At 54.7% G+C, this 12,284-nt stretch overlaps 1 protein-coding gene across 1 annotated transcript; it reads right to left on the bottom strand.

Annotated features, from left to right (window-relative positions):
• Positions 1-1,054: 1,054 nt before the first annotated feature.
• Positions 1,055-9,741, bottom strand: EBI3 (Epstein-Barr virus induced 3). Its single transcript, XM_065422334.1, has 7 exons — positions 9,562-9,741; positions 5,086-5,203; positions 3,711-3,950; positions 3,262-3,379; positions 2,831-3,003; positions 1,953-2,116; positions 1,055-1,207 (listed from the first exon to the last, which is right to left on the bottom strand). Exons 1-7 carry the CDS (start codon positions 9,739-9,741, stop codon positions 1,055-1,057), a joined length of 1,146 nt encoding a protein of 381 aa, XP_065278406.1.
• Between the last annotated feature and the right edge of the window lie 2,543 nt (positions 9,742-12,284).

The raw sequence follows: 12,284 nt of genomic DNA, 5'->3' as shown, positions 1-12,284 counted from the left end.
GATACTCCTATCCCTGTGACATCACACACATGTCAATCGGTTACAAGGTCAGCTGCTGCTCATTATAAATTCGCTGCAAAGCCAGAAAATACTTGCACAGTTCCAAGGCACTGACAGATGGGAGATGAGAAGCTGGTGGTACAACACCATGATTTGGTCCACAGGGCCTCCCGTGCTGTCTCCTCTTTAGGAGTAGGATGGTGGGTCTGGCACCGAGGACAGGGATACAGGGAGAGGAGGGCATCCATCATGGGGGAGAATGACAGGAAGGGAACTGGCCAGAGAAGGGGCAGGAAACCAGAAGACACTGGGCACTGGGAAGAGGGTCTGCCGGCCCGGGTGGGAAACCAGGCTCAGGAAGAGGACAAAAGGGGCGTTTGAAGTGAACTGGCCACAGCCAGCCTTGAGGCAGGGGCCCGGGGAAGGAGTGGCACCTCCTGCTGCCAGCTTGGCTTTGACTCAGTAGCTGAACCATGCTTTGTCCAAAGAGCAGGATTTGGGCTGGAATGTAGCCCCGTCTCTCTTGGGAACCATGGTCTGAGTTGGGAGGGTTCACTGACACACACAGCCACCCTGGGGACCTCCCGAGCCGAAAGCACAAACGCTGCTCCGGAGATGGGACTGCACCAGACTCATGTCCTCGGTGAACCGGCCCAGAGGGGGCCTCGTCCCACACGCCTACCAGTGGGGCACGTACTTCCTCTGCTCCAAGGAAACTCGTCCCCAGTGTCTGAGGCCCACAGCAGGTTGAATCCCGCAGTGGGTTACACTGGGCAGCAACAACAACAAAGCCCCAGCAGCCAGGTTGGCAAGAAGTGGGCGCTGTTACCCGTGGCGGGCTGGGGGCGAGGAGAAGGACAGAGGGGTTTTGAGAGCCCAGCAGCAGAAAGGAGAATCTCAGCATAGGGACCCTCTCCCATCCCAACCCAGCTCCTGGGTTTTCTGTCAGGTGAATTACAGCCACCTGAGTGGAAGGTGAAGGCGAAAGCAAGTCAAATCTTGACCCCGCTGGGAGGCAGGTGCGAGAGCTTCTGGCCGCACCAGACAACCCTGCTCACGGCTGCGTCCAGGGAGTGCCAGATACCAGCGGGCTCCAGGTGCTGTAGTCACCGTAGTCCGTGAAGTCCTTGGCTGCCACTTGCACGTGGTAAACGGCTCTGGGGCGGATCCCAGTCAGGATGAAGGAGGTCAGCTCGTACGGCCCGATCTGGGGGGGCAACACATGCGGCAGAGGTGGGGTTAGGCCGGGAACATGCCCCTCGGGAACCCTGCAGGGCCACACGCAAGGGGAGGTTGCCTAGCAGACTGGGAGGCAGGAAACAGAGCTTCTATACCAGGCTCTGCCTTGGACTCGCCCCGTGATCTTGGGCAAAGCTAAGGTACAGAAGAGGCGGCACCGTGCTCAGCGCTGTACGAGACGCTGCGCAGAAAGACGGAGGAGGAGGAGCAGCTCCTGGATACTTAGAGCACCAGAGGAATTCCCTGAGTGGATCAGATCCGGGGCCCATCTAGCCCAGCCTCCCGCCTCAGACAGTGGGCAGCGCTTGCTGCTTCAGAAGAACATGTAAGAATCTGCCCCCAGGAGGAACAGAGCCAAGGGATAGAGAATTGAGGGGATGGGGATCCCCCCACCTCCCCATTAATCAGCTCTGCGGCTCTTCAGCATGCTCAGAAAAGCAAAGCAGCGACTCTCTGCCCTCGCTCAGACCCTGCAGTCCTGGTGTGGGCAGCGGGCAGGATGTGATTGGCGCCATTTCTATGCCAAAGCAGATAACGGCCTTGACCCAGACGGGTCCCGCCTGGACCATCGGGCCTGGGAGGGCAAACGGGGCCTTCTCCAGTGCGTTGAGTGCACCGGCTGCCCTCAACGCCGTCCGTGAAGCAAAGCGAACCAACAGCAACCCGTGAACTGCTGCTGGAGCCGAGAGCGCCGGGGCGTCGTGGGCACTCACCGTTCGGTTGCTGTTGGCTCCCTCCCTCGTGTAGCGGATGAGGTACTTGAGTGGGAAGTACTGCGGGAAGGGCCAGGAACTGGGCGGCTGCCACTCCAGGAGCAGCTTCTTGCTCTCCCCAGGGATGGGGGAGACCCTCAGGTCTTCCGGGGGATCTGGCCGGACTAACAAAACACACAGAACAATCACCCCAAGTCCATGTCCATCTGGCAGCCCGAGTCCTTCCGCACCAGCGGCGGGTGCAGTCTTGTTGCTTTGCCCCGCAGCACCAGCTGGGGAGCCCAGCACGATGAGTGTCCCAGGGCTGTGCTCTTTGATATCCACCAGGGGTCCTGCTGGGGCCCATGAGATCCCAACGGGGGACTTTCCATCCCAGGTGAGCTGTGTGACCCAGCAAGGACCCGGCCCGTTTTGGCTGGGATACCCCACGGAGCCCAAGGGGGGATGGGTCTGTCCCGCAGGTCTCCTTTGAGATTCCCAGTCTCCATCCCCAATCCAGCCAGTCCCGCTGGTATCTGAAACGCGATGGTCAATCTTCTCCGGTGCCCCACACTCCACTAGGTAACCCGCCTCCCCAGCCCCATTACCTGGGTCACCAAGTGCAGGGAAAGCACCACCGTGGAGGTGGCATAGAACCCAGGAGTCCTGACTCCCACTCCCGCTGCTCTAACCGAGAGAGGTTAAGTGACGTGCTCAAGGTCGTGCAGCAAATCACTGGTAGCTCTGAGAATAGAACCCAGGAGTCCTGACCTCCAGTGCCCTGCTCTAAGCATGGTGCCACGTACCCTTATGCCCTGGAGCCCCTGCCCCCCAGCCCCCGGGGATCCCTGCCCTCCCATCCCCATGGCGGCCTATCCCGAGGGGCTGTGAACTCTTACTGATCTGCTCCACGATGAAGGGGAAGAGGTTCATCGTCGCGCCCAGCGGGTTCACGGCCGTCACGTTCAGCACGTAGGGGGTGATGGAAAACATCTGGATGTCGCTGATGGAGCAGCTGCTGGCCCCGGCCCCTGGCTGGACACACTCGTTCTCCTTGGCCCCCATGCCGTGCCTGCGGTAGGGAAGGACGCAGCTCTCTGTCCAATGGGCTCCTGGTGCTCATAGAGGGTCACATACCCCGTGGGCTTTGGGCTACCACGGCTTACCAGGGCGAGCTGGGAGGCTGAGCTCGCCTCTCACCCAGCAGATGAGTGATGCCCCAAGAGTCGGCTGATTGCACCTGGGGACTAAACTTGGGGACCACCTAGAGGTCAGGTCCTTTCTCCCTCCCTCTCCCCCTTGTCCCCAGCTGGCCCCTGGAGGATTTTACCTGTACGTGGTGATGAAATACGTCTCCAGGCGCGGTTCAGACGCCAGCTTCCAAGTACAGTTGACGGTCTGGGGGTAACTGACAGCCCAGCAGTCAACGGCAGGCTTCTCGGGGGGCGCTGCAGGAGGGGAGGGATGGACAGTCACCCAGACATTGCAGGGGAAGCCGGACTACATCCAGGGCAGCGCAACCCTGGAGCAGCACACGTCACCCACCCCACTCAGCCTGGCGCTCTGTCCCTGGGGGGACCCCACTGAGCAGCCTGCCCCAGCCTTCGCTAACAGAAGCGGCTCTTTTAGCTCAGGCAGCAGAGGCATCTGCATTGAGAGCCTGAGGTCCCAGGTTCGATCCCCCACTCCTGACAGCCTGTGACACAGCAGCTGTGGGTGCAGGGGCAGAATGAGAGAACCCCCCCCCCCCACCCACACAGAAAGGAACAACGCACTCACAGCCCACCCGCAGCCGAATCCTGCGCAGGGTCTTCCCAGTGCCGGGGTGGTGGCAGCTGTATTCCCCCTCCTGGGCCGGGCTGACGTTCTGCAGCAAGAGCTGGTCCTTGTCTCCTCCCGCTGCGGCCTCGGAGGCGGCCACCTTGGTGCCATTCACTCTCCATTCCACCCTCCCGCCGGCAGAGTCGCAGCGTAGAAGCAGGTCGGTGCCGAGCGCACCATGCTGGACGTGGCAGAGGCCTACAACGCAACGGGGAGCTGTCACAGGGTGCCCGGCATGGTACCCGGCGCTCGGGCAGGCAGTGGGTGCTGCTTTAGGGCGGGGGTTAGTGAGGTGCTCAAATCCCATTACCATTTAGGGGAATTCAGAAGGGAGCAGGAGATCATCTGGTCTGATCTGCTGGGTATCACAGGCCGGAGAATTTAACCCAGTTACCCCCAGTGTGAGCCCGGTATTTGTTTGGACAAAGCGTCTCTTCCAGACAGGCCACCAGAGTTGATCTGAAGGCATCTAGAGATGCAGAATCCACCACTTCCCTCCGGAGCGCGTCCCGTTAGTTAATCCCGCTCCCTGTTACAGCTGGGGTCCTAGTTCTCATTAGAACGTGGCTGGCTTCTGCTCCCAGCCGCCGGGTCTTGTCCTGCTTTTCGCCGCTAGGTTAACTGGCCAAACTCCCTCAGCAGCTTTTGAAAACCGTGACCCGGGGGCCAGGACACCAAACTAGGGAGCCAGGACTCCTGGGTTCTCTCCTTGACTCTGCCACTGACCTCATAGGAAATGACTGGCCCAGGAGTGGGACATTCCCAGCACGGGGAAGTTCCCAAGGCAGGTGGTTCTGCCCGGGGCAATCCTGGCTACATGGAGCCACGACTCACCAGCTTGCAAAGCAATGTGACCCCCCCCAAAGGAGGCAGCCTTCCCTCCTCCCCGCCCTGCTCATTGTTAACCTAACGTGCCCAGCATCAGCTCCACGCGGGATGTTATCCCCTTGCTAGGATTAACCTGCAGAGGCTCCCCACCCGCCAGCATCAGGCACAAGCCGATCACCAGCCGGGGTCAGGAGAAATCCCCCCACCCACTAGGGTGACCAGATCTCCTGATTTTATAGGGACAGGCCCGATTTTTGGGTCTTTTTCTTATATGGGCTCCTATTACCCCCCACCCCCTGTCCCGATTTTCCACACTTGCTGTCTGGTCACCCTAAGTACCACCCTCTGCTGCATGCGTCATTGGCTGGGGTCCGAGTCAGGCTACTGGGCGAGATGGCGCATCGGAGTGCAAGGGACCATCTGCTCGGCGTCTCCTGGCGCCACGGAGCAAACCCCACCGCCAAGGGGCTAGGGGCCACTGGGAAACAGCCCTTCCTCCTCGTACCCTCCTCTCCATTGCGCCCAGCCGTGCTGCTGCAGGGGGAGGACCAGGCCGGCAGGACCAAGGCGACGATCACCATCCACTTCATTTCCCAGCGGGCGCCGGTCGGCAGCACGGGCGCCTGGAGAAAAAGCCGTCAGGAGCGGAGCAAGATCAGGGTTTGAAAGTGAGTGTGGCTGGGAACAGACAACGCCTTCCCGAGAGGTGCTCGACCCTGGGGGATTGGGGCAAGAGATTGATGTCATTTATGAAGGGGGTTCAGGCAGCATCGTCCAGTGGTTAGAAGAAAGGGCCTGGGACCCAGATTCTATGCCCAGCAACTGGGCAAGTCCCTTCCCCCTTCCGTTCCTCAGTTTCCCCTCCCCCTTTGTCTATTTAGGCTGTGAACTCCTTGGGGCAGGGCCCCTCTCTCTCACTGGGTCTCTCTCTGGGTTGGGCCTTCTGCTTGCTACCGGCGTACGGCTAAACAACAATCCTGCGGTGAGGAAAAGCACCCTGCCAGCCAAGCGCAGCAGATCTGATGCTGGGGCCGAGGCCCCATCTCGAATCCTGCGCCTGGCGCCTGGAAGAGCAAATGGTACGTGCTGGCGCTTGTGCTCCAGGGGAGGGAATCCATCCCCAGGGCCACCCCACCCAGCTTCCATAAGAAGATAAGAATGGCCATACTGGGTCAGACCAAAGGTCCATCCAGGCCAGTATCCTGTCTACCGACAGTGACCAGTGCCCCAGAGGGAGTGAACCTAACAGGTAATGATCAAGTGATCTCTCTCCTGCCATCCATCCCCACCCTCTGACAAACAGAGGCTAGGGACACCATTCCTTACCCATCCTGGCTAATAGCCATTAATGGACTTAACCTCCATGAATTTATCCAGTTCTCTTTTAAACCCTGTTATAGTCCTAGCCTTCACAACCTCCTCAGGCAAGGAGTTCCACAAGTTGACTGTGCGCTGTGTGAAGAACTTCCTTTTATTTGTTTTAAACCTGCTGCCCATTAATTTCATTTGGTGGCACCTAGTTCTTATATTATGTGAACAAGTAAATAATGTTTCCTTATTTACTTTCTCCACACCAATCATGATTTTATATACCTCTATCATATCCCCCCTTAGTCTCCTCTTTTCCAAGCTGAAAAGTCCTAGCCTCTTTAATCTCTCCTCATATGGGACCTGTTCCAACCCCCTAATCATTTCTCTGAACCTTTTCTAGTGCCAGTATATCTTTTTTGAGATGAGGAGACCACATCTGTACGCAGTATTCAAGATGTGGGTGTACCATGGATTTATATTTAAGGGCAATAAGATATTCTCCATCTTATCTCTATCCCTTTTTTAATTATTCCTAACATTCTGTTAGCTTTTTTGACTGCCGCTGCACACTGCGTGGACGTCTTCAGAGAACTATCCACAATGACTCCAAGATCTCTTTCCTGATTAGAGGTTGTAGCTAAATTAGCCCCCATCATATTGTATGTATAGTTAGGGTTATTTTTTCCAATGTGCATTACTTTACATTTATCCACATTAAATTTCATTTGCCATTTTGTTGCCCAATCACTTCATTTTGTGAGATCTTTTTGAAGTTTTTCACAGTCTGCTTTGGTCTTAACTATTTTGAGCAGTTTAGTATCGTCTGCAAACTTTGCCACCTCACTGTTTACCCCTTTCTCCAGATCATTTATGAATAAGTTGAATAGGATTGGTCCTAGGACTGAACCTTGGGAACACCACTAGTTACCCCTCTCCATTCTGAAAATTTACCATTTATTCCTACCCTTTGTTCCCTGTCTTTTAATCAGTTCTCAATCCATGAAAGGATCTTTCCTCTTATCCCATGACAACTTAATTTATGTAAGAGCCTTTGGTGAGGGACCTTGTCAAAGGCTTTCTGGAAATCTAAGTACACTATGTCCACTGGATCCCCTTTGTAAACGTGTTTGTTGATCCCTTCAAAGAACTCTAATAGATTAGTAAGACACGATTTCCCTTTACAGAAACCATGTTGACTTTTGCCCTACAATTTATGTTCTTCTATGTGTCTGACAATTTTATTCTTTACTATTATTTCAACTAATTTGCCCGGTACTGACGTTAGACTTACCGGTCTGTAATTGCCGGGATCACCTCTAGAGCCCTTTTTAAATATTGGCATTACATGAGCTATCTTCCAGTCATTGGGTACAGAAGCTGATTTAAAGGACAGGTGACAAATCATAGTTAATAGTTCCGCAATTTCACATTTGAATTCTTTCAGAACTCTTGGGTGAATGCCATCTGGTCCTGGTGACTTGTTACTGTTAAGTTTATCAATTAATTCCAAAGCCTCCTCTAGTGACACTTCAATCTGTGACAGTTCCTCAGATTTGTCACCTACAAAGGACGGCTCAGGTTTGGGAATCTCCCTAACATCCTCAGCCGTGAAGACTGAAGCAAGGAATTCATTTAGTTTCTCCGCAATGACTTTGTCGTCTTTAAGTGCTCCTTTTGTATCTCGTCATCCAGGGGCCCCACTGGTTGTTTAGCAGGCTTCCTACTTCTGATGCACTTAAAAAACATTTTGTTATTACCTTTTGAGTTTTTGGCTAGCTGTTCTTCAAACTCCTTTTTGGCTTTTCTTATTACATTTTTACACTTAATTTGGCAGTGTTTATGCTCCTTTCTATTTACCTCACTAGGATTTGACTTCCACTTTTTAAAAGATGCCTTTTTCTCTCTCACGGCTTCTTTTACGTGGTTGTTAAGCCACGGTGGCTCTTTTTTAGTTCTTTTACTGTGTTTTTTAATTTGGGGTATACATTTAAGTTGGGCCTTTATTATGGTGTCTTTGAAAAGTGTCCATGCAGCTTGCAGGGATTTCACTTTAGTCACTGTCCCTTTTCATTTCTGTTTAACTAACCCCCTCATTTTTGCATAGTTCCAAAATTAAATGCCACAGTGTTGGGCTGTTGAGGTGTTCTTCCCACCACAGGGATGTGAAATGTTGTTATATTATGGTCACTATTTCCAAGCGGTCCTGTTCTAGTTACCTCTTGGACCAGATCCTGCGCTCCACTCTCCCATGCCTCTCCCCTTGTGGGTTCCTGTACCAGCTGCTCCAAGAAGCAGTCATTTAAAGTGTCGAGAAATTTTGTCTCTGCATTTTGTCTGAGGTCACATATACCCAGTCGATATGGGGATAATTGAAATCCCCCACTATTATTGAGTTCTTTATTTTGATAGCCTCTCTAATTTCCCTTAGCATTTCATTGTCACGATCACTGTCCTGGTCAGGTGGTCGATAATAGAGCCCACTGTTATATTCTTATTAGAGCATGACATTACTATCCATAGAGATTCTATGGAACATGTGGATTCATTTAAGATTTTTACTTCATTTGATTCTACATTTTCTTTCACATATAGTGCCACTCTCCCCCCGCCCCACCCCCCGCACAACCTGTTCTGTCCTTCTGATATATTTTGTACCCCGGAATGATTGTGTCCCATTGATTGTCCTCACTCCACCAGGTTTCTGTGATGCCAATATCCTCCTTTAACACGAGGCACTCTAGTTCACCCATCTTATTATTTAGACTTCGAGCATTTGTGTACAGGCACTTTAAAAACTTGTCATTGTTTATTTGTCTGCCCTTTTCTGATGTGTCAGATTCTTTTTTTTTATGTGAATGTTTCTCATCTGATCTGGCCCATACTTTATCCTCTTCCATCCTCCTGACCAAAACCTAGAGAATCTATCAATAGACTCTCCTCTAAGAGAAGTCTCTGTCCGATCCAGCAATTGGCTTTCCTCCATCTCTTAGTTTAAAAACTGCTCTGAAACCTTTTTAATGTTAAGTGCCAGCAGTCTGGATCCCCTTTGGTTTAGGTGGAGCCCATCCTTCCTGTATAGGCTCCCCCCATCCCAAAAGTTTCCCCAGTTCCTAATAAATCTAAACCCCTCCTCTCTACACCATCGGCTTATCCACGCATTGAGACTCTGAAGCTCTGCCTGCCTACCTGGCCCTGCGCGTGGAACTGGGAGAATTTCTGAGAATGCCACCATAGATGTCCTGGATTTCAGTCTCTTTCCTAGCAGCCTAAATTTGGCCTCCAGGACGTCTCTCCTACCCTTCCCTATGTCATTGGTACCTACATGTACCACGGCCACCGGCTCCTCCCCAGCACTACACATAAGTCTGTCTAGATGCCTCGAGAGATCCGCAACCTTCGCACCAGGCAGGCAAGTCACCATACGGTTCTCCCGGTCATCGCAAACCCAGCTATCTATGTTTCTAATGATTGAATCTCCCATTACTGACACCTGCCTTTTCCTAATGACTGGAGTTCCCTCCCCCAGAGAGGTAACCTCAGTGCGAAAGGAGACCCCAACATCATCTGGAAGGGGAGGGTCCCAACTATGGGAAGGTTTCCCTCTGCTCCCGTTGACCGCTCCCCTTCCCTGAGCCTTTCATCCTCTTTAACAGCGCTGGGGCTGTCCGACCGGAAGTGGGACAAATCTAGTGTCCCGGAAAGCCTCATCAACATACCTCTCTGCCTCCTTTAGCTCCTCCAGTTCCGCCCCCCTGGCCTCCAAAGCCCGGACGCGGTCTCTGAGGGCCAGGAGCTCCTTGCACCAAATGCACACATACGCCACCTGCCCACGGGGCAGGTAATCAGACATGCGACACTGAGCGCAATAAACAGGAGAGCCTGCTGTTTCTCCCATTGGAGTCGGGCCCCAGCGCCTCCACAGGAATTTGTGCGAGCCCCATGCTCAGTGACAGCTGCTTTGCTGGCAGAGTGGGTCCCCAACAGGCCTCCCCCAGGGTGAAGCAGGTGTGTCCTGCAGCAAGCCCCTCGGCCCAGCTGGGCATTCCCCCACCCGAGGGCCCTGCAGCGTCTCCTGGGAAAGAAGAGAGACAGGTTGCGCTGGGAGGAAACTACCCGGGGTAGAAACCAAGCTGGGGGTAGAGTCATGCGTGCAGGGCAGGTGTCTCAGCTGGGGTTTCCCAGGCTGGGTGAGTGGTTGGGGCTCTGTGGCCGGGAGGTGCCCCTGCGGTGAATGATGCTGTTTGGCAGACGTATGAAAACCCTGCCGCTCTCTGCTAGGGGCCAGGCTCAGGACACACCAGGGCAGCCACAGTGTGGTTGGATTGTTTTACCGGCAGCCCAGCGAGGCAGGGACAGAAAAGGGGATTTTTTTGGCTGACACCGTCTTCTCATGGCGAAACCACGCTTGGAGGCAGCCTGACCTACTGGTTAGAGCACTGGCCCGGGGAGACCTGAGTTCCATTCCTAGCTCTGACCCTGATCTTGGGCAAGTCACATCCCCGCTCTGTGCCTCAGTTTCCCCATCTGTACACTAGGGGTGATGACAGTGACCACTGAGCTTTGAGATCTACTGCTGGGACGTGCTAGATAAGAGCTAGGGCTTAGCATTAATGTTCCCCCGTGGCCCCAGAGCTCTGTGATTTGGCGGGGTGAATTCAGAGCTAGGGGCTCTGGGGGACAATCCTGTCTTGCTGCTAGGCAGGTCCCGTGTGGACAGCAGCTCCCGGGCCAGCTGTTCTGTTTTCTTGTTCAGCCTCCGCAGCCCCTTTGCTCCTGGACAGCCCTGCCGCCCAGCCCAGGCTCTGCCAAGGCACTTACCCCCGTGGTGAACCCACATATCTCCCCCTCCATCAGGGATTTGAGCAGGTAGGGTTACAGACCAGGGGCCCGAGCACCGGGTAAGTGAAGGGACACAGAAGGGGTCTGTAGTGGAGCTAGGAATTGAACCTAGATCTTCCCAAGACCCCGTCCCATGCCCTGGCCACTAGACTGTGAGATTCCTACCCCAGTTAGGAGGGCAAGTGGCTGGGGGAATTTTGTCCTGCCTGGCACTGAGCTGAGGACCCAGCCCGCAGCCATGAGATCGCAGCAGTTTTCGGTCAGTGCCAGATCCAAACAGCTGGTAACCTAGATTCTTACCTAGACATTCAGCAGGGGGGTGAGGGGGATCTCTCACTGGTCACCGCCCCCTGGCAACTCCACCACTGCGCTCGAGGGTTGACAGCGGCTCTGATGCCAGGAGGGTGAGTTACCCACCCCTCTCCCGGGCGCAGAGGAGGGCGTGAAAGGCAGCGAATGTCAGGGCTGCTTCACCCCAACCGCACGAGCAACAAACAGCCCCACCTGCCCTCAAAGCCCAGAGGAAACCAGAGACTCACCTGACGCGCGCAGCTCGGCGTCCTGATGCCGCTCCGAACCGGAGGCAACTGTAGGAGCCTCGGCTCGGGAAGCAAAATCCCCGTCTGACCTCAGCCCGGCTGCTGCTCACTTCCTCGCACACAATGCGCTCAGGAAATTCACGAGCCTTTCCCACTGAGGTTCCCGGAGACAACTCAGAACAAACCACAAAGCCCACAAGTCCCCGCCCCGGGCAAGGCGGGGTCCCTGGAGTGGCGTTTGGAGGGACAGAGGGAATTGGTGTCTGGGGTGCATGTGCCCAGGTCTCTCTCGGAGAGGGGGGTGTTTAGCTGGTCTGGGCCCAGCTGCAGCAGGGCAAAGCGCTTTTGAAACAAGGGTTTAAGAAAAAGGCAGCGACTGGATTATTTGGGGTTTGATCCTGCCCCTCAGAAGCCAGTGGGAATTATTGCTCTCACACAAGCGGGAGCGGGGGCAGACTCCTAGTATGCACCGTAACGTGGGGTTCGGGAGTCCAGCCCCCCCGGCAAGTGCAAAGCTGTCCTCGGGGCAGACCCAGACTGGGCCCCAGGGGCCTGGATGTGTCTCGGGACAGCGCAGCCACTTTCATCCAATAGGATTTTTGCTAAACTTTCCTTTTTTTAACTAAGTTTTTGACTCCCAGGTGTGTCTGGGGGAACCCCCTTCCCAGGTGACCCCCCCCCCAAAATGGCTAGTCCTGGTGGAAACCATGAGCCACAAAAATCCCCTTCTGCTCCCAAGCTCTCGCCCGACCAGCTCTCCTCCCTCATAGCCTGTCCCCGCAGTCCCCCCTGCTGACAGCACGAGGCTCCCCAACCTCCACTGGGTCAGTCCCCAGCTGAGAGCTCCCTTGGGGGAGAATGGGGCCCGATCCCCCACTGGGATGACATCACCGGGATCAAGCCAAACCTTTCCCAAATGTTGCCATTTCGTGGGGTGCTGTTAACGACGTTTCCCAGCCGGCCGAATGGAAAAGGAGCATTTGGCCTCTGGAACGCTGGGCTATGAAGCTGGCCT

The sequence above is a fragment of the Emys orbicularis genome, chromosome 24 (assembly GCF_028017835.1).
Source record: "Emys orbicularis isolate rEmyOrb1 chromosome 24, rEmyOrb1.hap1, whole genome shotgun sequence".
Lineage (NCBI taxonomy): Eukaryota > Metazoa > Chordata > Testudines > Emydidae > Emys > Emys orbicularis.
This window is presented reverse-complemented; position numbering and strand designations above follow the sequence as displayed.

Excerpts from the sequence above, each read along its gene's own strand:
- EBI3 (XM_065422334.1), bottom strand. The coding sequence starts at position 9,741 with ATGTCTGATTACCTGCCCCGTGGGCAGGTGGCGTATGTGTGCATTTGG. Across the intron at positions 3,380-3,710 it reads GATTCGGCTGCGGGTGGGCT|CGCCCCCCGAGAAGCCTGCC; the intron begins GTGAGTGCGTTG and ends CCCCTCCTGCAG. Across the intron at positions 1,208-1,952 it reads GAGCCAACAGCAACCGAACG|ATCGGGCCGTACGAGCTGAC; the intron begins GTGAGTGCCCAC and ends TTGCCCCCCCAG.